The sequence below is a fragment of the Gymnoscopelus microlampas genome, assembly GCF_963454915.1.
Source record: "Gymnoscopelus microlampas genome assembly, chromosome: 19".
Lineage (NCBI taxonomy): Eukaryota > Metazoa > Chordata > Actinopteri > Myctophiformes > Myctophidae > Gymnoscopelus > Gymnoscopelus microlampas.
Window position 1 is genome coordinate 32,469,697 of NC_139956.1, and position 26,304 is coordinate 32,496,000.

Sequence of the window (26,304 nt, forward strand, 5' to 3'; positions counted from 1 at the left end):
GGTCAAAGTGGAAATGCTTTTGGGGACTCGTTGAGTAAATCACCCTCGACATGTGATTCAAATTTGGGATCGATTGGACGTTTCGTTCGTGATTTTTGACATTTTTGGTGAAACGGGTCCCTCCCACTAACTTTGGAAAGAATTTACGGAAGAACGGTAAGGACTATCATAATGCCGTTTGGATATGTTTATCGCAGGGGTCCATAGATCACGTGTACTGATTTTTGTGTGATTTGGAAGAAAAAATTAGGAAAAGGAACAAAAAGTGTGTTTTGAAGAAAATTCAAAATGGCGGAAAATATATCCTGACGCAAATGGGCGTGGCCTATATGGGGAGATGCGTTGTGACCCAAGGAATCCAGGGGAATTTTTTTTTTGATTTTACGACCTACGGTTCAAGAGTTATAGGCCAAAACGTAAAGTGGGCTGTTATAGCGCCACCATGTGGCCGACTGGTGTGATTATTTTTTAAATAATTTTGCAAAAAACTATTAACCTCCCCTCCAAGTTTTGTAACTGTAGCCCTTACGGTTTCCGAGAAAAAAATACTTTAATGGGAGTTTGTGCAATTCCCATGAAGGTGAATGGAGAAATTTAATGCACTAATAAATCAATATCAAAAAATCTATCCATACGCAAATGGTAGTGGCCTATATGGGGAGTTGCGTAATGACCCAAGGAATCTAGGGAAAAATACATTTTGATTTTACGACCTACGGTTCAAGAGTTATAGGCCAAAAGGTAAAGTGGGCTCTTATAGCGCCACCATGAGGCCGAATGGTGTAATATTTGTTTAAATAATTTGGCAATAAACTATGAACCTCCCCTCAAAGTCTGGTAACTGTAGCTCTTACGGTTTCTGAGAAAAAAATACTTGAATTTTAGTGTTTTCACTTTTCCATTGAAGTGGATGGGGAAATTTAATGCACTAATAAATCAATATCAATTAAACTATGCAACCAATCTCTTAGCCTTATGCAAGTGCACGATTCCCGGTCAGACCGGTCATTTTGACATATAGCACTAAATTGGGAAAAATAAACTGTGGGAGGAGTAGCGGCCCGAAGTATTGTTTATCTATAAATAAATAAAGTATAAGGAGTACTATAGTCTGGTTGCCCTGTTAGGGCAACCACACTAATAAACTTGATTTGTATAGCACCTTTCATGACATGAAATGCAGCTCAAAGTGCTTTACAGAGCAAGAATAAAGCACAAGTGCTTTACAGAAAAAGTATAAATAATTTAGCAATAAAGCAAAAAAGAAAAGCAAAAGCAACATTAAAAAAAATGTATATAGCAAAAAAGGCAGTGAATCAGGCAAAACAGTGAGGACATGAATAACAACAGAGATTTAAAAATCAACTAAAAGCAAGAGTGGGTGAATCATGGACGAGGATAACATGAGGTTACCCCCACGCACACGCATAAACACACAGTCCTCTACACGCATCAACTCCCTTTAAATTGCCCGTAGGCTAAACCAGCCTAAAACGACAACAAAAGAAAACTCCCACCCTGCTTCCTCTTGGCTCCTGTCCCCGTCTTTATTTGGCAGTCCCCTGATGTGACCTTGCACTGCAGGATGATGGAATATTCTCATGACCCATTGGATCTGTGCTTGTTTACAATGTTGGGTGTATTGGGAACGGACTCTCATTCTGTGGGAGCCACTTGGTGTAAGTGTCCCCATCCCTAAAATTCAGCACTTCATAAGAATTCATCACAGACACTTGGAACTGTGGCTAAATATCCAATCAACCGATTGACTGCTTCTTCAAAGCACCCTTTTGCTCATAAATGGTTGTTAACCCTTTCAATCCGGGAACGCATCCGTGTCACTTTAGATTTCTTTGTAGCTCTGCTATTTTTGAAAATAAAATCGTCAAAATATGTGTAAATCTTTGAATATATACATTTTTAACTCAAATCTTTGCTTCTGGGGGTCCAGAAACAAAATATTTTTAGATGGAGGGGGGTCCATGGACAAATTTATATCATTTTGGGGGTCCTTGACATGAAAAGTTTTGAGCATCACTGATATAGCAACAATAGTTTTTCACAAAACTGTTTGGATTTAGAAGACATTTGTAGAATACCCAGAAGCAAAGATATGAGTTACAAATGTTCGCTTTTGCAGAGTTTGCGCAAATTTTCCACGATTCTTTTTCAATAGCCAAAGAAATCTAAAAATTACACAGATGCGTTCCTGGTCTTAATAGATTAATGGTTCCTTCCTCTGATTAGAATCTGAAGTAAACGGCAACGTTGGCCCCACCCCCATGGACGAACCTGAGAACCAGGCCGACAAGAAGTGACCATAGTATACTGCCGTTCAACATGCAAACGAGTGTCTTGCTACTGGTGCATTGGCTGACTGCAGTGTGTATATGCCCACACCATTCGGGGGGGCATTCAAGGTGAGCCCACATGAGAACTGTGCTCAAAATAACAAGTCACATAAGGTCTCGAAAAAGGTACTTTGTCAATAAGCATGCTTATTTGTATAAACTCAAGCTAATGGCGTCACTTTAATCTGCTTACAATATAGGCTATGCACAGTATGATCATGAGTGAAAAACAGCTAATAATTAACTATCAGAGTGCTGGTAATACAACCAAGTAATGACTCAGGGCAAAGAAACAAAATAAATGCTTGGTTGAGTATAATGGTTGCAAGGTCAACAATGAACGCAGCTACTAACAAAATCTTCTTTTTCTTCCATTTTAAAATACAGGACAAAAATAGACTATTGTAAACTATACAAAAAATGCAATACAACAATACCAACCCTACAAAACAAAAGAGAAAAAAGACACCAACTGCTCTGGCCTGAAGAGAACATTAAATTTCCAGTCAACATAACAAGAGACTGTATTTAGTTTCAAAGCACCCAATTGTATGAGAATTAGCTCAATTATTTATGTGTTTAATTATTTTCAGCTTGTTTAGGAAGGACAGTAACGGACGACATGAAAGATGAGAGCTGGGGACAGACGTGAGAGACAAGAGGCCCTCGCTGCTCTCACAGGGTGTTTTGGGGTCAATGCACAAACTAACACCAGGCACTCCCACCCTCCTTTTCTGTCAACATTTAGTCTATAGCCAGGAATTGCTGAATGAATAGCTTCATTGTTCATATTCAAATTTAACTGCCTCTAGGTCTTTATGATGTCCCTGATGATGTTACAAAGACCAACCTGCATGTCAATATTTTATGACTCATTGGCCGTCGGTCGGTCAGTGTTCATTTTGACAGCACAATTTGATTTATTTTAGTCATAGTCTTTTGAATTCAATTCCATTTAGTTTTAATCATATTTTTAATACATATACATATTTTTTTTCATCTAAAAAGTTTGTTTTAGTCTACTAAATATCATAAGATTTTAGTCGACTAAATCTACAGTTGATTTTGTTGACAAAAATGTATTTTGGCAGGCCTTGATGGCGTCATAAATGGCAGATTTTACACTTTGTTGCATGCTGAAAATGGCCGATCTACAAGCTCACAACGCATCGCAGCGCAACGCGTTGTGAGCTTGTAGATCGGCTATTTTCGGGCTCCAGTAGGAGGTCATTCAGAGAGGGAATGCATGTGGAGGAGTGGGATTATAAAGGTCTTTACACATCGAGGGCATGTCAAATAAATTATACAAAAAATGAGCCGGCAAATATTTCACATGAAACTATTCATTCATTAGTTGATGCCTCGTTCATACAGGTTGGATGTCTTTATTCGGGGTGAAACACCGACCTTCTTCCAAATAAAGATTGCATTGCTTTATCGCCTCATGATATTCGCGTTCTGTGTGGATGGATGTACTCATGATTCATGGAAAATATATTTTTGTGTGACTTAATCACAAGACTATAAAGCCCCGGTGTAAAGACCTTTTAAGAGCCTGTGACAGAGCAGCTTGACTAATTTACTAATGTTACACATTCATTGTATGTTATGCTGTATTGTATAACTTGTAGATTCTCAGTCCCACAGAAGGTGCACATTCTGCTGTGACATGGAATCTAATATACTTGTGTTTATCTGTTTATCAGATGCTGTAAAGGGGAGGCTGCCTTGAAGCCTGAGGAGCTGATTAATGCTACATGGGGAGCAGCTTGGGTGGATTTCGACTGCACTGGGTTGGTTGATTGTAGCCATGGGTGGGGTCTGTATAGACTATATAAAGGAGAGCTGCTCAGTAGAGTATGGGCTGCCATGGGGAGAGGCTGACACCTTACCTCTCTATTACTTATGTTGTGTTGAGTTTGAGATGTTTATTTCTTTTGTTATTTCACATATGTTGTCCAGGCCTGGAATAAATTCTTTCATTTTACCTGCAAGCCTGCCTCCTAGTCCGTTCATGACATTTAAAGGGTTTTTCACTGACTAAAATGCCGATATACAATCCCACCTGGTAACAGAGCCAAGTGGCAAATATACTGTATGCCTCTCAGCTCTGTGGGCCAAGAGCTTCAGGGCCTTTGGACACAGGACACTCTGTGTCTGTCTGTGTGTGCTGGACAGCATGTGCTCAATGGGAATGCCTCAGTCCTTTCGCTAAAGGCCCAAGAAAACTGGATGGTCTAGAGCAGGGGGTCTTCAACAGGGGGTCCGGGACCCCTAGGGGGTCCTCAGAGTTACTACAGGGGGTCCGCCAAATCTTTGTGCGATGGGGAACATTTAGCCAAAAAATGCAGATAGCAGATAGCACAACGCTGTGAGCTTGTAGATCTGCTATTTTCGGAGAGTTGGTGTAGAGGGGAAAGAGCAGACCAAGTACAGAGCCAACGGTCAACTTGACTAAATATTGATTTTAAAAAGGGTTTGGAAATACACATTAGCATGAATACAACTATCTATGAAATCTATGAAAAAGTTAAAATCTGCAGCACAATTTTATACAATATGTAGTGTGTGTGTGTGGGGGGGGGTCCTTGCTTCATCTCTCTCTTAGCTAAGGGGTCCACTGAAACGTTGAAGACCCCTGGTCTAGAGTCTAGACAGTCAGCTATTCCCAGCAGCTCAGTCAGCAGTGTCAGATTCAGGTCATGTGTACATTTCAGTCCTTTACATATCAAACAAAAGAAAATAATGTTGATCTTTAGCTCCCATAGCTCCCACAGCCCGAATTATTTTTACATAAAAACGCTAATAAACAGCTTACATTTTGGGAAAGTTAAAAAACGGGCGTCACTGTTCCGTGCACATGCTAATGGTCAATGCCTGTGTGCAAATTCAGATAAATTGCTCCAGCCACTGAGGAGAACCGGGCAGAACAGGTTTTGGTGACAGAGGTTTGGGGAATTATAGGAGGATGTGTTTATTAAGTAACTATGTTCACATGGAGCCCTGAATCAAAACCATCCTGTACTCACCTAATATAGGTGGGGTTCTGTATAATGCTATCATTTTGATTAGATGCTAATCGCCGGGTGGCCAAACAAAGGTGCCTTAATGGGCAAATAGCCAAAATATTTAAAACAAATAGGCCGGCCTATACTTGTATATGATAATATATGGCCAATAAACTGTACTGCCAAAATAGTTGGATCAAGTGATTTGATAGCTCAGCTCATTTTGTAGCACTTATCCTCTGACAAACAAAATAAAATGCTCATGTTCGTTACATGTACACTGCATATAAGATAGAGACTGTTTTTTCCAAATAGATGAGCCAACTTGGGAAGGTGTAGCCATATCATTCTTCTGTGATCAGATAACACAGAACAGACATGCACAGATTGCACGCAATAATAGAACACACACCCATGTACGCCTCCTTCACCTCTTACACCTTGCATGCCTCCTTCATCACATACACACACACCTTGCATGCCTCCTTGGACTACCTACGCTTTTTGATACAAAGTTGGGATCATGGGGAAAGGAAAATAGGTCAAGAAATACACTGTTTTGCCCAGCACAGCCCAATTCTGGATGGCAATGCCATGTGACAGAGTCCCGGAGCTAGAGTGGGAGGTCACAGATGCGTCTAAACAAAGCTTTGCATGCTTACCTCACTCACCACACAGGCACACACACATGCCTGGCATGCCTCCTTCACCACAGGCACACACACACACACCTTCCAAGAGCCAGTGCAAAACCAGACTGCTGATTCTGAACAGCCACATTGATTAAATCCATTCTTCTTTGTTGTATCCAACTAAAAGCCACCCCTCAATTTCAGGAAACAAGAAATGTCATTTGGTTGGCCCTGCTGTGTTTAAAAAGTAGGTCAAATCAGTTGATAAACATTGAGTGTCAGCTCTGTCAGCTGTGAGTGACCCACTGTATGTAAACAATACCTTCATATTATGATGACAACAGTTTAATTATAAGACTTGGCCACATCACTTTTGTCTCCCCAACGCTAGTTTGCTTGCTCACTGCAGACCTTGCTACAACTGACATCCTGCTATGTGGTGATTATGATGGTGATAACCTCTTTGTGAGTGAGTCAACCTCCTGAAAGGATTACCAGGGCTAGTAATTCCAAGATGAGTCAGACAGACAACACATGTGCTGGCCAGATGGCACATGGCACATGGCAGGTGTCACCATGTTGCAGGACCAGGTGCCCGCACTTTACTCTATTCAAGGAAATTAGATCGCAGGACATATTTGGCCAGTGTTCCACAGCAACACCACACCAGCCTTATGGTAATGATGAATGGCTTATAATAAACAAAAATATGGTACACATGTATATAACGGCCATCATCTGTAACTGTAATAGCAAAAAAATGATCATTTCAGATGATGATACACTAGTGATGATGTCTGGACCAAGCTGTGTGTCGCATTAACAATGGCATCCAGAAGAGTGATGCACACATCAAATCTCATAGCCCTAGTAGGGCCTATATATGACAGTTTGTTAAATGGTTACAAATGGGCTAAATTGAGAAAACACTGAGATTTATTTAGCCTTTGGAAATGGTAACGTAATTGACACAGAGAGGAACAAGAGTGGCATTGTTGTCACATCATCATTCACCCATTCGCCAAGCCCCACTACGAACCTCTCACTCCGCTATACAGCTCCCGGACTCCGAGATGAGGTTCCACTGGGATCTCTACCGGAATCAGTGGACCGCCCGCCAAAGGTCCGTGGATTACCTTTTTCGCCACGTCGCATCCAAAAACTAATGGTGGTCTCCAAATTCTACAAATGTTTGAGTTTGTTCTGGAACCCTAACTTTTTGGACCGGCGCGAAATAACCGCTTAAATCGCTTATTTAGTCAGCCAGTGGCCATGTTTCCCATTCAACCCGGAAAAAAAACAACGTTAGGTGCCAGTACTGCTCCCTGTTCGGCTACAATGGGTAAACATGGCCACAGGCTGACTAAATAAGCGATTTAAGCGGTTGTTTCGAGCCGGTCCAAACGGTTAAGGTTCCGGAACATCCTCAAACATCCGTAGAATTTGGAGACTACCATTAGTTTCTAGATACGATGTGGTAAAAAAGGGTAATCCACTGACCCTTGGCGGGCGGTCCACCGATTCCGGCGAGATCCGCAGTGGAACCTCATCTCGGAGCTGTATAGTTTGAGAGGTTCGTAATGGGGCTATTGACGGCTATGAACGAAGGGGGAGCCGCAGTCCGTCCACAACGCCTCATGCACGGCGTCGTACAAAGGAGTCAAATACATACATTCATCCCGCTGCAGCGATCGGTCTATTATTGCATTATGCCGCCCAGTTATAACGTTAAGAACACTGTAGCCTACCTTGAAACGATGCCCTGGCGGTGTCTGTGGTTGTCACTGGCGTGTTCTCATGTTGCTGCCTGCGGGAAAACAACACAGATGTCCTCCTTCTTCTATAGAAGAGACTATGTCATTAATGAAACGACAATAATCAACCTTAAATGTAACGCGATTGCTCTCTTGTTTCCGCGCATCCACGTGGCGGGAACGCAATGCGCGGGGAGGATTACCGTACGTGCTCTAATGGCTCCAGTATTTACAGTGTTTAGCTACGTAGACAGACAGTTTGTGTGTGTGTAATCCTCGTCATTTCCATCTCGTCCGTTCAGACTGTGTGTGACTGTGGACGCCCCTCCCCCGCCGTGTTGTATAGGGTGAAGAATGGCTCTGGTCCAGACCAGAGCGTTTATAGCGAGTTCTCTCTAACTGTTTGAGAAGAGTGTGCTGGACTGAACCTTCCACTACTGTGCGAGGTCTCCAACTTTAACCAAAATAATCTTCACCATTATTATGTGTACATGGTAAAACTACTACATAACCTCCAAGAATGGCTATTTTGACCATAGTTTTTGACCATAGTTGTACTTTTAAGTCTATACCCTATTATAGGCATATAGACATACAGTAAGGAATTCTGGACCAAATTTACAGACCATGATGGACCAAATCATTAACTGTTTCTGCACCCTGCATTGTGTGGCCAGTGTGGGATTATTCAAGCAAGCAAGCAGCAAGGAACACAGAGTATAGTAGTGATGTGCCGTAACCGACCTGTCACTCTTGGTTCAATGAACCCTAAAGTCCAGTTTATAGACGACATACACAGAGATTACCGTTCACATGCGCAAGGCATCTTTATTGATAAACAAGGGAGATTCCCTTTATACTATGTGAATAAAAGAACAGCAAATTAATGATATTAGAACAATACGACCTGATATATCACGAAGGCAAATCGCTCCACATCTAGGTCTGCATGCAAACAAGCGTTCGGTTGAGCGCTTGGAGAATTCTGAAGTCCTTATCTATTACATTCAGTATATCAAAAACAGTGGATGACACGTTCAGCCTTCTAATTGGAGTACAGCTTCTGTGCTCCACACTCTATAAAGTAAAGGTTGACGGCCCAAGGTTCCACAATGGACCATCAACCCCTCCTTGGGTACGAATTTAGTACCCACAACACCTAAATGTGAACAGTATTTTATATCAATTACTTTATAGCATAACATATTGCATGTTTAAAAAATTCAGGTCCAATTTTTTTCCTTTTTTTTTTTTTTTTTTTTTGAGTCATGTGAGCCGAGGAAAACCCTTTTCTTTGAAGGGGAAACTCTGAACTAGGCTGGGGCAGTCCCAAACCTACCATCTGGACATGAGCTCTTATTGGGGACAATTACAGTACATCATTTGCATCCAACAAGTGTATAGCTAAACTTAGGTTCCCTCAGTGGGGCACTCCCACTGAGTTTTCCTTTACAAGCAACTCTTCTAAAGTGTGTAATATTATTTATTTTTTTTGGTTTCTTCTTCTCCAATTCCTCCGCTTGAGGTGGTCACTTTTCCGAGCCTGGAGGAGGAGGTTCCGACAGAGTCCAAGACTAGGCCCCCCCCCCGTATTATACACAGGGACCCCAAACCCCAAGCGCCAGTCAGATCCGTACCCTCCTTGAGGTCAAAAGTCGGGGCGCAGATATCGTGCAGGGGTGTTCTTCGTCAAGTTCAGCATGGGGGCCCAGGTGGCAATATAATGTTATGTGGTGTGATTGTGAGAGTGTGTGTAGTTGTTGATTGGGGAGAGGGCCATATATTTATATACATATCCATGCATGGCGAGACATCACATAAGTATATATATATTAAAAAAATGTAAACCATATATCTATATAGATATCTATGCATGGCGATACATAACATAAATATTTATATATAAAAAAAATGTAAAAATGTCCATATATCTATATAGATATCTATGCATGGCGATACATAACATAAATATTTATATATAAAAAAATGTAAACATACTATAACCCTCCTTGACCTGCCACCCGGCAGGGCACACAGCATAGGAATGTGCAGAGGCCACCCTCCTTGACCGTTCACAACATGTAATTGGAAACACAACAAAACAACTTTCCTGTGCCTTATGCACAGGTCAATTGACATTATTCTTCTGCACCCAATGACCTGTTTCAGAGAAATGGAGGGTTAACGACACCAAAAGTGTATACGTCTCTCCTGCAAGCAGTCAACCTATTTTAGAGAAATGGAAGGTTACACTTAAGTCTTTCGGACCTCCCCACTACCCTTGGTCAATCAGTGGTCACCTGGTAATAGAAATAAAAGTTAGGTCAATGCTCAGCAACGTAATTGGATACATTTTGCGCCACGATCGATGCACTTAAAGTATGGACTATTTTGAAGACCGTGTAGTTTTCAGCCAGTCCACCGCAACTGGCAACAAACTGCAACGCAAATGTCAACAATGTATGAAATCACTTGACATCCACTCTGCAACCAAACCCCGGCATGTTCTCATAATGTACCACTTAACGCACTGACCATTAACACAACAGGGAGATATTCTGAGCAGCACACACACACACACACACACACAGTTTCGCTTTCGGTTAAACACAACAAAATAGCATGACAGAAGCCAACACGTACACCACCCCGAAGTGTGCACCCTTCAAAGGCCGTGGACCGTGCAGCTACTGTCTGTAGTCATAAATGTTCAGCCAAGCATCACCCAACGTGCTCGTGAGCCTCTCGACAACACAGCCTAACTCAAGTGCAACAGAAATCAACTACCTTTCAATTCACGTAAGTAATTTAGATAAGCATTTCACTTAAGTCCTGCATAATTTTAGTTTAATTTTGAAACAACAAAAAAAAAATTGATTGTGGCATTCTATTTCACTACACATTCCAACAGTTTGTCACTTGTCACTGGACCTCCCTTAACAGGGTTGTTTTTTTTCACTTATTACATTATTGAAGTAATCTCGGTCCATGACGTCTAATTAACACTGCCTCAGCTGTACTATTCACTTACTATAAATATGTTATAATTTAATCTTCACTACCCACTAATCAAAGTTGGGATCAATTTTTTGTCATATAGTTGTGTAATTTCATAACAGACCGAATTGTGTTATAGATAACGATACGGCCAAGCATTGATAGCTCTGGTGTGCGTGTCTCTATTGTCACTTATAAACATAAATCGTGTTGTGTCCTCTCCAGATCGATAGAAATGTATGTGTTTGCACATGTCGAGGCCATAACAACAGAGAGCAGGCAAGAGGTCAACCCCAGCTGCGTATATTCCACTGGCTGAAGAGACGAGAGGTCATGTGTCCATGACCATAGAATAGTAGTGAACTGATGTAAAGTCTCCGAAACGTTCAAAGTCTGAGCAACCCAAGCTTCCCCAAGGCTGGATGTCTGTTCCCCATAGGTGGCATCAGAAGTGAGTTTCATACACGTCGCTTAAGTCTATTGCTGGCCCTCTACGTCATGTCTAGAACGATGGTTTAAGTTTGTGGTGTTTCACTTGTAGCGCACATAGTACAGTTCCATGTTCCATCAGGTCATAGCTGGAAGTGAACCTCTGCCAGTCATGTTGCAAGTTAGCGTCGAATGTGGAATCAATACATCTCTAACTTCTGTCAAGGTCCATTTTGGGAATATGGCACTTATATTAATGTGTGGAATGCCTACAGGCACTGTGTCTGTGGCACTTGAATGTAATTTGATAGTGCAGTCTGTGTGGCAAATCGGTGAAACGTGGCAAATGTGATGTCAGTAAGGCCTCTGTTCTGCTCTAGGCCTTCATGTGTGCGTGCTATCTGTGTTTGGTCTATAACAACCAATGTTTTATGATCACCGCACTCCAAAATGTCACTCTCCACTGTAAGTTAAGCAGCTTGGCCGTGCCAATGAAACAAGGAATTAAGAGTTCAATCTATAAGCGTTTTGGCGTTCTGCCCACTTACATTCTTAAAATTATTATTGTTATTGTCATTATTATCTATAATATAATAACAATAAGAACACAGCATGTTTCCGTTGAGTTCACTAATTTGAGATGAGTCCTAAATATCCAAGGTTCCCAGTAATTATACTGGAGTAGATGTACAACATTGGCCTCTGAAATGTAGTCGAGTATAAGTAAAAGTATTGACAACTGGAACTACTCCAGTGCAGTACAAATGGAAAACCTCAAATGTACTCAAGTAGGACACTTGAGTAGATGTACTTTGTGACCTTCCAACACTGAGCCCCATGTGTTATCTTCCTTGCTTGCATTCCTAAATAGAACAAATTCACTAAACAAAAGTGCTCACGGAGCAGACTACACTCACTTACATGTACTTGGGTCAAAGTACCAAAAACAAACGCTGGTATCAGAGTGGAGTGAAAACCCACAGTTAGAAAAGTAAAATAAGCAGCCTGTCCCCGATCACAATTTCTCATACCTGACATGCACAATTTCCCCCTGAAAATAGCAGATCTACAAGCTCGAAGTGCTCCAGATGGAAGGGCTGGTGAGCTTGTAGATCGGCAACTTCCAAATGGCTGAGCTGTATGCATGGCTGCCTTTTGTAATTCATTGACTGTGTTCTCCTATTTTTTACTTTGAAAGTACTGGTCAACCTGCCGTTGGATAACTGCAGTATGTAAATTCTCAGGGGTACCTGCTTCAATATAACTCAAATATTTTAATTCAGGAAAAAAACAGTAGCAGGTGTCAAGGATGTACCTTACGTGAATGTGGGGTATTACTAAGTTTCTTTCTCTCTCTCACTCCCCCTGGAAAATATTCCCCTAGTGTCTCCTACGTCCTCAGGCCTTCACACCGTTCACTCAGAAGTAAATCGCTGTGCTCCATTGAGTCAGACTCAAAATGGTACAAAGCCATGCACTTGTGAATGCACCATAGTAACCAGAATCAGAAGTCACTTAAGCAGAACTATATGATTTGTGTCCAACCCAATCACACACATGGACCCAGGAACGGCACGCGATCGAGGGGCATATATGAAATAAGTTGAACCACGATCCTAATAAATAGAGTGGGTGCGCCTGTCATTCATACTCTCACAATTCCTGATGCATTCACCTCTAACACTTACCCCAAAGTGGGACACACATTTAGCTGCAGCAGTCACACGGTCAGTCACACTGGTCAGGTGTTCTACAGCAGCACGCCTCCTGCTTACAGTAGATACAAACATGTACACTTAACAATGACAGAAGGTATTTTTCTTGACCAATTCCGCACCTTCAGCCTACACGTCTCTGACGTACAAACATACCTTAAAAAACAAACAAACAAACAAACAGGACTTACAGAGGCCTTCATTCATTCAGGACGACATGCGTTCAACATACACAACATACACATACAGTATAGACAACATATATGACACACTGTGGTACCATTTAGGGGTCAGCCCTAGGCTGCAGAGCCAGCCTTTCAACGTGTAGTATTTTTGGGGTCTTCCCTAAGCCGCGGACCCAGCTTAATTATAACCTGTAGTATTTTTGGGGTCTTCCCTAAGCCGCGAACCCAGCTTAATTATAACCTGTAGTATTTTTGGGGTCTTCCCTAAGCCGCGGACCCAGCTTAACCATAACCTGTAGTATTTTTGGGGTCTTCCCTAAGCCGCGGACCCAGCTTAACCATAACCTGTAGTATTTTTGGGGTCTTCCCTAAGCCGCAGTCCCAGCTCACACCTGTAGTATTTTTTGGGGTCTTCCCTAAGCCGCGGACCCAGCTTACATGTGACCAACCGCTCGGACCCAGGAGCGTCCTCCAAGGCGCGTTTACGGTCTTTCGTCACCTCCTGTAGTATTTTTGGGGTCTTCCCTGAGCCGCAGTCCCAGCTCACAACCTGTAGTATTTTTGGGGTCTTCCCTGAGCCGCAGTCCCAGCTCACATACATATAAAGACAACATATAACAACATTTAACGACATATAACGTACACAACTTAGGCTACACGATATCTTCTCCCATGAACCCGGCGTGGTTTGCGATTTAGAGAGCCGTGCAAAGGCAGCTAGTGTAGTGTCTCATAGAAGTATAGAATAGTGTCTATAGGAGTATAGACTACAGAGAGACTGTGTAGTGTCCCAGTAAACTATAGGATCATAGAATACAGAGAGACAGTGTAGTGTCTCAGTAGACTATAGGATCATAGAATACAGAGAGACAGTGTAGTCTCTCAGTAGACTATAGGATCATAGAATACAGAGAGACAGTGTAGTGTCTCAGTAGACTATACGATCACAGAATACAGAGAGACAGATGCTGGGAGGATCGACTCGGTCCACCCAGCCACTAACGGGACATCATGGGGTATAGGAAGTACAGAGCCTAAGTATTAATACACAAAGGTCATTCAATCTGCTGTTCAGTGGTGACTTCACATGCAAGCAATCATATTTACACATTATCTTTAACAATTGACCTAAATTTGACATAATACAATTCACATATAGCACCGCGTGTACTCTTCCTGGGGCCCCAAGGAATTGTAGCACATAGTGTATGGGCGAATTGTTATTTAGATCTTATGGATCCAGCGGTCGTCTGGACTGGACAGGGTCACGGTCGGGGTCACCAGCTGATGTGCCGTAACCGACCTGTCACTCTTGGTTCAATGAACCCTAAAGTCCAGTTTATAGACGACATACACAGAGATTACCGTTCACATGCGCAAGGCATCTTTATTGATAAACAAGGGAGATTCCCTTTATACTATGTGAATAAAAGAACAGCAAATTAATGATATTAGAACAATACGACCTGATATATCACGAAGGCAAATCGCTCCACATCTAGGTCTGCATGCAAACAAGCGTTCGGTTGAGCGCTTGGAGAATTCTGAAGTCCTTATCTATTACATTCAGTATATCAAAAACAGTGGATGACACGTTCAGCCTTCTAATTGGAGTACAGCTTCTGTGCTCCACACTCTATAAAGTAAAGGTTGACGGCCCAAGGTTCCACAATGGACCATCAGTAGCAAGAGACAGGTGTATAGATGCATGTGAGATAGAGCCTTCTTTGTATCTCTATGGATAGAGCTATATTCCCTGATTTGGTTAGATTAGGTTAGGGGTCATGGCAGCTGACCTATCATCAGCACTGCCGCTGCGCACTGCCCATTTTGATTCTTTATTAACAGTTGCAAATAGTACCGCGTTAGATATTACAATGATTGCTAAACTAAAAGGATAACACAAAAAGCCCTAGGGGATTGTTTCCATTGTGGTCCTGTGTATTCAATTCATCAAGTAATGACATGGTGAAGGAGCTACACCATCTCAAATATGGAAAAAACTTGGCTGTCCTGAATCAGGCCTCGCCTGTCACAGTGACCCAGGCAGAAAAAAACCCATGGTTGGATAACCGTGGGCAATTAAATGTTTATAATATATGTTTCTGTTTTCAGGTCTGGCTTTCATTGCATATACCCCCAGGCAATATGCCCCTACCTCAGCTGTTGGCTGTCTGCTTCTTTTTCCATGATCATTCTTTTGGGTCTGGATTCACAGATGACGTGATATAAAAAAAAACTGAACACATTGATATTGAAATATATTTGGGGTAATAGTGGTTGTTGTGAAATAATTTGTACTCAAAACAGAACTGCCACAATATATTTTGTGGTTTTGGGCTAGTGACAAACTGTCAGTGGTGTAAAGTAACTAAGTACATTTACTCAAGTACTGTACTTAAGTACAATTCTGAGGTACTTTTGCTTTACTGGAGTATTTCCAATTTTCAGTACTTTTACTCCACTACATCTCAGAGGCAAATATTGTACTTTTACTCCACTGCAATTATTAAAAAACTTTAGTTACTAGTTGCTTTAGTTACTGCAGATAAAAATGATTACATTATAAAACATACATTAACCACTTTACATTAACATTTTGAGCACAGGCCTTTTACTTGTAACATAGTAATTTTATATTGTGGTATTGCTACTTTTACTTAAGTAAAATATATTCTTCCACCATTGCAAACTGTTGTTGTTTGTAAGTTAGTTTGTTTGTTTGTTTTTATGTTTCCTTCCTTGTTCCTTTATGTTGTGTGTCAGTAATTAGGGGAGCCCATGTACCCTTCTTGCGTGGCCAGCAGCCATCAAATCTCGCTCCACTGCACTCCAAAGCCTGGGATCCGAGTTTAATGTAGCCTATACCCTTGAGGCCCACTTGTACTGCATCATTGTATTATGGTTATTTTAATAGCCTGGTGAAATCATTTAACTTTTTGGCCTTTTGTTTGTCCCAATGTTTCCCATAGACCTATTATTACAGTAGCAGTAACATCGTGGTTACACTGCACACATCTATGTCAAAAGCACGGCAAAACATGGTAGATTGTTTATCTAGCAGAAAAACACATTTTACAGATGGAGTAATTTTTGAGTTTTGTGTATTTGGTTTAATTTAAGAGATTAATGATCGAAATGATGTCTTTGGTGATAAGTTTACTCATCCTTCAGCCATGTTAACTAGTTCAAAAGTGACATGCTGCTCTTCTGTAATACCATTATATTTTAGATAGTCTTGAGAGATTATACTCTTAAAAGCAGTCAAATATTGGAAATCCATTTTCCAATATTTCATCCATTTTATTTTTAATAACAGATTTTTCTCTCTCTAATTTAGCACAATTTTGTGTTTAGTCAGTGTGGGCTTGAAAGTAATGGCCCAGCTGAAAATAGTAGTACCCACTACCATGCAATATAAATGTAAAAATAAAAGCAACATACTTTTTCAACATTTAAAAATGTAAACAGTAAATTGCCATGGCTTTGATCATGCTGAAAACTATTTTTCTCATGAACCCTACAGGTTTTGTTGACCCCATGGTCTTTACTATAGCACCACCCTCAGGCCGAAATGTCCACTTGCACACAAGATATATCATACTCTAATGTTGGAATTGGATAAGCACATTCATGCTCCCCAGCCCAGAGGAAGAACTATTTTGATTTTGGTGACCCCATCACCTACTCCAGTGGTTCTCAACCTTTTCAGGCCGTGACCCCCCAAAATAATCATATTTGAACCCCAATGGGACCCCACATTTTGTTTGACTGCGTTCCACAGAGAAATATTGTGAAGATAGTAGATCTACAAGCTCACAACGAGGCGTTGTGAGCTTGTAGATTGGTGTTACATGTGAGGGTTCTTTTTATATTATATTATGTATTACTATGGACAGTTTGGTAGTCCCACTGACTCCTGCACATCCAGCTTAGGTCCTACGTGGGAGGAGACCTGGTTGAGGAGGAGCCCGTCTATCAGCAATTGGACCAATCAGAAGGACGCCTGGCCACGCCTGGCCATTATAAATGAACTGTCATCAGCTGTGCTCAGTGACAGTGTGTAGCATGCAGTGCAGTGCTGTTACACACTGTCCAACTGAATGTGTCAAAGTAAATAGAAATACTCTGGGAGCTAAAAGTTTAGTACCCCATGTATTTTTGTTGTACCCTCGGTGTGAGATGCATCCTGTTTGAATTGAGCTTGCTAAAGTAGCATTGAGTCAAAGACAAGTGATTATAATCTTCAAACTCTTACAACTCTTTTGGTGTTTGTGTTGACCGCCAGTGCCAGCTTCTTGTTCACAGTCCTCTTTTTGCTTAGGTTAGATTAGGGAAATTAGATTAGGGACTAGATGTAATTTTGATTTGGTAGAGGTTAGGCTAGGTAGGGGATTCACAGCATAGGTTAGTTTGTTATATTTATTTATTGATTTTGCACTGGGGTCATTTTCCATGTTTATATAATTTAAGTTTAAATTTGGATTAATGTAAAAACTGTATTATCTGCGTCACTTTCCGAGCAATAACAAGAAAAGGGTCAAAACAATAAAACTCACTTGCCAACCTTATGTCACGGTCCTTTCATTCCCTATAGAGCGTGGCAAAAATCCTGAAGGGGGTGTCAACAAGTGTCTTTTGGTAGCGGCGGACATCTTTGAGGGGTAAAAATCAGGTTGACTTAACATTGCCCCCCTCAAGTATGTCTGCGGCTACTATGCCACACCCCCCGTGGTGACGAGTCGTTGGCACGCTCTATAGACTAAGGATCGTAACAATTGGCTATTTTCAAATTTGTTGCCTTTTTCTTATATTATTTGACAATTTGGCCAATGTTTTATAGTACAGTTTGTCGATTACTTTTGATGCAGTAATGGTCTTTGTCTTTTCTTTTGTTTTTTTAAATTTATTTATTTTTGTATGTACTAAAAAGGTCTTAAAAGTCCTTAAATTGTCACTTCACTATCATCTCGGAACCCCCTCCCAAAAAACCCTGGGGGTCCTGACCCACAGGTTGAGAACCACTGACCTACTCTCGTAGTAGGCTACCACTGGTGTAAAGGTTGACCCTCAGGTCAACCTTTACATTTTAGCCCTCCTAGTGGCAAGGTTCTAAGAATAGAAATGTCCGTTGTGGTTGGTCAGTTGTGCCCCCCCCCCTCCTCGGGGGTGAATTTGTTGTCACTTGCCCTAGTACTCTTTTGACTTGTTTTATTTATATTGATGTCATAATATGACCCAGAATTATAACATGTAGGCTACATGAGAGTCCCACCGGATAGACATGTGAAGTGACTGTTCCCCTTGACTGAATTGTCAGATAAATGTCGTGAGTGACCGCCCCAGGGTGGCGCCATTGCTATCTTTTTTGCTTGTTGGGCTATATACAGTAATAGCTTATAACTATGGCTGTACTACAGTGGTTCCCAAACTGGGGGTCGGGATCCCCAGGGGGGTCCCCAAATTATTTTGTGGTCCACCCAGATGATTAGCTTAATGTGCAACATTGTTTTCTCACCTAACAATAAACAAACCAACACACTATATAAGTGTATATGCAGGGTATCTGCACATTTCTGAAGTTACAATTTAAGACCTTTTTAATACCAAATTGGCCAAATTGTCAAATATTACATAAGAGGCAAACATTGTGAAGATATTTTCACAATAATTATCTGTGGAACCGAGTCAAACTAAATGTAATGCATACAATTACAAGTGCTTGTCAGGGTGGGGGGTCCGTAGTTCAAAATATGATTATTTTGTGGGGGTCCCGGCACTGAAAAGTTTGGGAACCCTTTCCCTACTACACAGAACAGCATAGCCTGGCAGGTAACAAACAATCCTCTATAGGTAACATTGCCTGCCCGTAGTAGGCAGAAGCCAAGTGAACACGCAAAACTGTTACAACCTTTGAAGTAACTAATCAACAAATAAAAAAATCACACCCTGTGTGAAGGTAGCGGCGCCTTTGATACATTTTGTCGGACAAAGTCAGGTATAGAGCAGGATCCGCTCGGCTAGCGCCGCTAAAAATGACGGGTCTGACCAATCAGAACGTTGACTGGTCTGACCAATCAGAACGTTGACGGGTCTGACCAATCAGAACGTTGACGGTGAACACGGACAAAGTCAGGTATAGAGCAGGATCCGAGCGGCTAGCGACGCTAAAAATCACACCCTGTGTGAAGAGAGTGGTGCCTTTGATGAGCCCCGTATTGATGTTGTCATCAATGTTTGTTTATTGGACATACGGACATACACACGGACACACAGACAAAGTCAGATATAGGACTGGTTGGCACCACTCAAAAATAAGAACAAAATCAATAGGCTCTATTCACAGCAGCTATATTGTGAAGAAATTCACAAGTGTTACCAATGATACATGAAGGCTCTGTTCCATTTAGTGTCAGTGATTATCAGACTTTTTAATTTCCACGACCACCATAACTCTGAGAGTGTACAAATGGAACCAAATGGACCCGTACACACCCGTAAGAGGCCATTGGAACCCCCTCAAGGAACCATGAGGGTCCCTGGACCCCACACTTTGAGACCCACTGGTGAAACAGAGTGTTTCCAGTGAGCCAACATGAACGATATCAGCACCCTGACTCTGTTTGAAGAGAATGGAACAGAGCCATCATTGGTAACACCTGTGAATTTCTTCACAATATGGCTGCTGTGCATAGAGCCTATTGTTTGCATGGACAAAATTGGATTGATGGATGGAGGGAGGGAGGGAATATGATGGGGTTGTACTTTGCTAGGTAGATACATTTTGGGTTGGGTGGTTGGTTGGTTGACTGATATTACATTACATCATATTATGTCATGTTACATTATGTCATGTTATCGCATGTTATATAATATCATGTTGTTGTATTATGTTTTGTTACATGTTGCATCATATCTTGCTAAATCATATTATGTCAACACTGCCTTGATGTTGAGAAAGTACTGTGATCCTGGACTGTCCTGCACTTCCTGTGTCATAGGGAGAGGATGTGAAACCTCTCTGCCTTTGCAAAGAGGAAGATCAGCATCAGGCCACCTGCCAAGTTCTACAAAGATGGCTCCCTCAGCTCCCTGGTTAGCTCGGAGTCTATGAGACAGATGACCATCGACCATGTTTCCAAAGCTGATGAAGGCCTCTATAAGTGTAGGCACCCGGACAAAGGAGAATCTTTGGAGAGTTGGCTGGCTGTGAAAAAGTGTAAGACAAAGAGTTAAACATACTGCCAGCTTAAAAAGCCTTTCTGTTGCAGTGATAGTTCCTGCCCAGGTCCTGCTTACTGATGATGTCCAGACACCTCCTACTGATATTGACCACATCAGTCGGCCCAGACTGGTTTGTAGTGTGCTGGTGGTGTCATACTTACTGGTGACTGCCATACTGGTTACATGGCAGTCACCTTTATACCCATTTTTCTCCCCAATTTAGTCATTATGCCAATTATTTCCTCCCCACACACATTTCAGTGTGTTGTCACTGCTGTTGTATCCTGACCTACCAGTGAGGAGCCCCTACCGGGAGGACGTAGAGCCTCCGTCGTCCTCCTACTCCTCCCGCCTAACACTCCCTGCTGAGAGGTGCCACCCCCAGCCCGTTGTGAGCTTGTAGTTCAGCTATTTTAAAAATATTTTTATACATGTGAAAACCTGTGAAATGGGACATTCTGCACTTTTGTACTTTCACCCAAGTACATTTTTAATACCACACTTTTACTTATTATTTCTATAATATGGTATTGTTACTTCTACTTAAGTAAAACATGTGAATACGTCTTCCACCACTGTCCACCACCTTGGTTTCACCTGCCATGAATGCCTGGTCTCCCTAAAGGAGAAGCATGAAGCTTTGAACCTCACATGAATTAAAATAAATAAATACAATAAAACAAAGAGCAAACACTATCCAGTCTGTTGCGAACGTTCAGGGCATACTTGCCAGCACTAGCCTATATATGGAGATCCCCATAAATGGAGACGACGACAGCATAGAATCTCTAGAAAGGGAAATTCCTAAACGTACCTAGCTCTGACATCAGAACACCCCTCCTTTGGGCATAACTGACATAGCCCGCTCCATATATGGATACCTGACACTACCTGACGTCACCGTAGTGACATCAGGGTGACATCATTGTGGTGACAAGAGCATCCCCACCAGACAGTATATATAATGAATCACAGTCTTTCTGAAGGCCCAGATTGTTAGCAAGCCCCACACATCCCTGCAAATGAGTTATGGGCTCGATCTATGATGTTGCAGTGATGTCGTGGTGTTAATGAATTTGGTCCATAAAAGGCACCCCACAGCCTCTCAACCTCAGTCTTGCAAGCAAACAAGAGCAGAAAGAATTCTGAATTAATTCTATAGTTCTCCTTTACTTTATGGTGCTGTAAACTATTTGCAATCTGTATGTTTCAGCAAACGTCCATAATAGAAAGAGATAAAATAACTTATTGCACTTGAACAAATTCCATTAGCACCTACCTTGAACAAATGTCCTTTTTGCCTCTTTATAGATTTGACTCCTCTTTGAGGCTTGTACTCTGAGCTTCATCCTTGCTACGTCACAAACAGCAATCCTTTACTTCTTTAACCTCATGCGATTCATCCACCTTACCTCCAACCAAGCAATAGCAAACCTCTTTGTGCGACTATCTGGCTCCAACCTTAGAACATGATGGAACCAGAGCAGCAGACCGAGGTCCCTGCGGCGCTCAAACAGCTCGCCAAGCTGGTGGTGCGGGGCTTCTATGGCGTTGAGCATGCCCTGGCCATGGACGTGCTCATCCGCAACCCCTGCTTGCGTGAGGAGGACATGCTGGAACTTCTCAAGTTTGGCCCTAAGCAGCTGCACTCCGTACTCAACACGCTGAAAGGTGACAAGTTTGTGAAGTGTCACATGCAAGTGGAAACGATGCCGGACGGCAAGAAGAATCGCCACAACTACTATTTCATCAACCATAGAATGCTAGTCAACGTGATCAAGTACAAGCTGGACAACATGCGCAGGCGATTAGACACGGAGGAGGCAGAATCCACCAATCGCGCCTCCTTCCGCTGTCCCTGCTGCTTCTCCACCTTCACAGACCTTGACGCCGGACAGTTGTTCGACCCCACAAAAGGGACGTACCACTGTACGTGCTGTCAGACCGAGGTGGAGGACAATGTGTCCGTGTCGCCCAAGAAAGACAGGAATCTGGTCGCTCGTTTCAACGAGCAGACCGAACCCATCTACTCACAGCTCCGAGAGGCGGAAAACGACAACCGCAGATGTACCGCAGCCGCATCTGGGGCTTCAGGCGGCACGTACCGCGAGGCGTGGTCCACCAAGGGCTCTTCCTATGTTGACCTCTACACCCAGAATGTGGTGATCAGCATGGGAGAGCAGGACCAACACAGGCAGGCTGGCAAGGCCGAGGCTCCCAAAGAGCAGCCCATCTGGCTTACCCAGAGCACTGTACAGGGGGCCTATTGTGAGCCTGATGCTCTCGACCCCGTGGCAGACGTGGCGCCCAGAGCCCTCGACAGTGGGGCTGCTCGTTCTCGTAAATCGCACGAGAACGAGGTAATGCGCGAAGTCCTCTTCCACGAGAAGAGGCGCGACGCAGACAGTGGTGGGGGAGGGGAGGACGAAGAGGAAGAGGATGATGATGATGATGAGTTTGAGGAGGTGGGGGAGGAGTACACGGTGATGGTTGGGGGCAGGACCCTGTCATATCAGGAGGTCAGCCAGAAACCAGAGCTGGTGGGGCAAATGAGCGCGCAGGAGAAAGAAGCCTACATCAAAATGGGGCAGGGTATCTACGAGGCCATGTACTGCTGAACACACACACACACACACACACACACACACACACACACACACACACACACACACACACACACGTCTCTGTTCTGATGGTCAGCGGGGAGACAAATTCAATCTAAATTCTCCGGTCAGCGGGGAGACAAATTCAATCTAAATTCTCCCTCTCGTCTCGGTGTCTTGGTTCTACCTAAGCAGGAGCTCCTGCTCCTGGACATGGCTCTTCAATAGGAAAACGAAATTGTACACAGTCATCTGTATGCCACCATATTTTAAGTGATTTGTGTGCTATTTGGTTTAAAGTATGAAGTTTCAAGTATTTCTTCAAGTCAGCATTTTTGCATGATACCATTTTAAAATCTCTGTTTTTCATCAATTTGTTTTATCCTTGTTGTTTCAACTATTACTAGTCCAAATGGTGCTTTTCAATTTGTGGGAATCACTGCAAATCACATTTTGCAGAAGCTGTAAAGGTGAGTTGAAGTATAACTCCAGTGTGTGTATGGGGTTCGTCTATTCGTCTGGTGTGTCTCACATGTGCATCAGAGATGAAATATGCTTACTATGGATGACAAAGCAGACATTACACTGACGTCATCATGTCCGCCAACAAAATCTTTCAGTTGTTGACAGACTTTTAAGAGTATAAAACAGCCTTAAAGGACAACTTTGTTTTTTTACAACCAATGTTTATGTTTTAGATTGTAATTAAAGTAAATAAAAGATGAGTGTTAAAAAATTTAAATTTACTGCTTTCTATAGTTTTAGCAATTTTCACAATCTTTTTTACAGTGTTTTCACAGTGGGCGGGGGCATTCTGTCCGGTGGCTAAATATGCATTTTTTTAACACATTAACCCGGCGTTTTCTTTATTATTATTTACAGTAGCTCTTCTAGCCCCCAATAACTCACATCTGGCCATCTCAGACAGCCGGACCTTTTTTATTGTGTAAAAAAGGCATATTTAGCCACCGGACAGAATGCCCCCGCCCACTGTAAAAAATATCGCAAAAAATGCTAAAACTATAGAAAGCAGTAAATGGAAAAAAAAATACACTCATCATTTATTTACTTTAATTACAAGCTAAAATATAAACCTTGGTTGTAAAAAACCAAAGTTGTCCTTTAACAGTGCTATCTTCCTGGAACAGTTCATCTAACAGACACACCCTCCTTCCAGGTAAAGCCTAATCCTGCCACCACTCTTTCTGATATGTACGTCTTGGCTTAGAACACCTGATAGGGTTATAATCCACTTCCCTCTACACTGTCCAACTTTGCCAGGCTCATTCAGAAGGGTATGATGTATGAGGCACACACAGCCAAAATGAATCCATTGGCAGATGACTATTTTTCTTAGGCAATGCCCCCACTGTGGGCAAACAAGTAGAAGTAAAATTATAATGATGCTTGCTTTGATGTCGGTCACAGTCACCTGTGAGAGAGGGTCACTACCTCTGTAGGTGAGGCAAGCCCATTTGTGCTGGCCAGAAAGAAGTTAGTGTCATATATTTACCCCCCTCACCAACTGTGAGCTGTGAGCAAAACATGCTTCGTAATGGAGTGAGCCAGTGGCTCTTAAATCTTTTTCAAGGACTCCCGACCATTACGTAGACCTGTAATGGTCCATTTTGACCCCTTCAGGGAACCCTCAAGATCCCTGGACCACCATTTGAGAACCACTGGAGTGAGCAATTTGAGCTAGGCCTCATTCTCTAAGAGGTACTCTCATTATCTTTAATCCCAAGAGTGGTAAGCCATATTTGTATATAAGTCTATGACATCAGACATCTATGATGTATCTTTGACATATGACTCCATATTTGTGCACGGTTTCAGCAAAGGAAACGTGCTGCTAATTAATTAGTCCAGCGAGTTGTGAGATTCTAGTCCAGACACACAAAGAAACGGGGCGTAAACATTATCTCCCCACACGGGCCACGAGCACTGCTTTTGAATCACCAGGGGGAGCTCTGCTGCACACGCCAGAGAGTGTGACATTATTCTAACCTTTCGGGGCCCCCCGACTGGGGGCTGTATGACAGAGTTTGTAGGCTACTCAATACGGGAAACAGATGCACAACATTTAGCCACATATTTTATTTATGTGATGCACGTTTCAGGCTTTTGCTTATCTCTTTACTACTGTATCTCTGCCGCTGTTGACCACATCAGTGAATTTTCTTCAGATCGCATTCTTCCAACTTCTTTTTAGTTATTGCTCTAATTGGACTTGAGATGTTAACATATCTTTCTCCACATTGGTGATACGGTAGATATTTCTCATCACCGGCTGTACAGAGGTGGAGATGGCGCTGACAGTACACATGAACACAACTAGAAAGGTGCGGTCAGTGAAGGGCATATCTCCGCCAGCTTAGGTGGAACTTCCTATTTGGGCAAGACCAAGGTCATTATTGATGACATCAGTGTGGGAATCCATATTTGGGCAAGACTGTCATACTGATATGCATACACGCCTTCATTTTCTCGAGAGGGCGTTTATTCATTATACATTACATTATACATATACAATTACGGCTGTTTCTGTCCAAACGGAATGAATTTCTCCGGGAAACAATGGCAACCATAAACTATTTGGCTAACATTTATTCTTTTTTACTCTTAACTGCATTGACATATTTAGCCATGTGTTCTGCTGGAACGAAGGATGAAATCTGTGGTGTTCTTAAGCCGTGGCTTTTGACTGTATCAATTTCAATGGAGGTCAATAAAAAGGGCTTTCACAGGGAGCTGGTAACCACTGTCCAGTTTGGTCATGATGTTCCTGCTGGCCTCAAAGTTCTGCTGATTCATCGATGGCCGAGAGGCGTTTATGTTGATCCATATGAACTGTCATCGCTAAGGGATCACAGTGACTTGGATGTACTCCTAGATTCAACAACCATTGACCTGGAGGCCCCTGCTCACAAGTCTGTGGGATTCGTCGCACTTGTGTATCCGCCTCTGGATGAACAGAATCCCACACTCGTTAAAGCGGTCGTTCCAATCCATGGCCGCTACCATGAGCCCTCTTATGACGGTGAACAGTTTGTTCTAGTCCATTTAGAACTCCCAGAGCTGCTGCTGCGTACGGCGGACACGTGTGCACAGCTTGGCGATTTATCATCATCACCTCATGCCATCGTGGAAGCCCCATGCACCGCCGACAACTCCAGCACATGTCAGTGGGTTAAGGTCCAACGTCAGGAGCACTCCTGTCATGCAGGCTTCCGGATTCCGGTTGGTGACGGCTCTTTGATGACAAGTGTTTGTGTTGGAACCCTTGTAGTTACGTTGACATGCTGTGTAGCACTCTCCAAATCCATCTGGAAACATGGGATTTTTTAAAAGTGGATTGTATGCTGCGCTGTATATATCTAACAGCTGTAATGTACTGTATATTATG

At 42.4% G+C, this 26,304-nt stretch overlaps 3 protein-coding genes and 1 long non-coding RNA gene across 4 annotated transcripts in view; 2 read left to right on the forward strand and 2 right to left on the reverse strand.

Annotated features, from left to right (window-relative positions):
* LOC311035008 (equilibrative nucleoside transporter 2) overlaps positions 1-8,563 on the reverse strand; it is a 30,506-nt gene extending 21,943 nt beyond the window's left edge. Inside the window, exon 1 of the mRNA XM_084043063.1 lies at positions 7,740-8,563. The gene's annotated coding sequence lies outside the window, so the exon portion shown is untranslated. The remainder of the gene's footprint in view (positions 1-7,739) is intronic.
* Positions 1-26,304, reverse strand: part of LOC311035013 — a 115,264-nt gene that overhangs the window by 21,943 nt on the left and 67,017 nt on the right. The window lies entirely within an intron of this gene.
* Positions 21,765-22,913, forward strand: LOC311035096 (general transcription factor IIE subunit 1-like; the record flags this gene model as incomplete). The annotated part of the gene is made up of 2 exons (XM_084043177.1): positions 21,765-22,635; positions 22,732-22,913. 2 exons carry the CDS (start codon positions 21,765-21,767, stop codon positions 22,911-22,913), a joined length of 1,053 nt encoding a protein of 350 aa, XP_083899303.1.
* Positions 25,617-26,246, forward strand: LOC311035097 (phosphatidylinositol-glycan biosynthesis class X protein-like; the record flags this gene model as incomplete). Its single annotated transcript, XM_084043178.1, has 1 exon — positions 25,617-26,246. One exon carries the CDS (start codon positions 25,617-25,619, stop codon positions 26,244-26,246), a length of 630 nt encoding a protein of 209 aa, XP_083899304.1.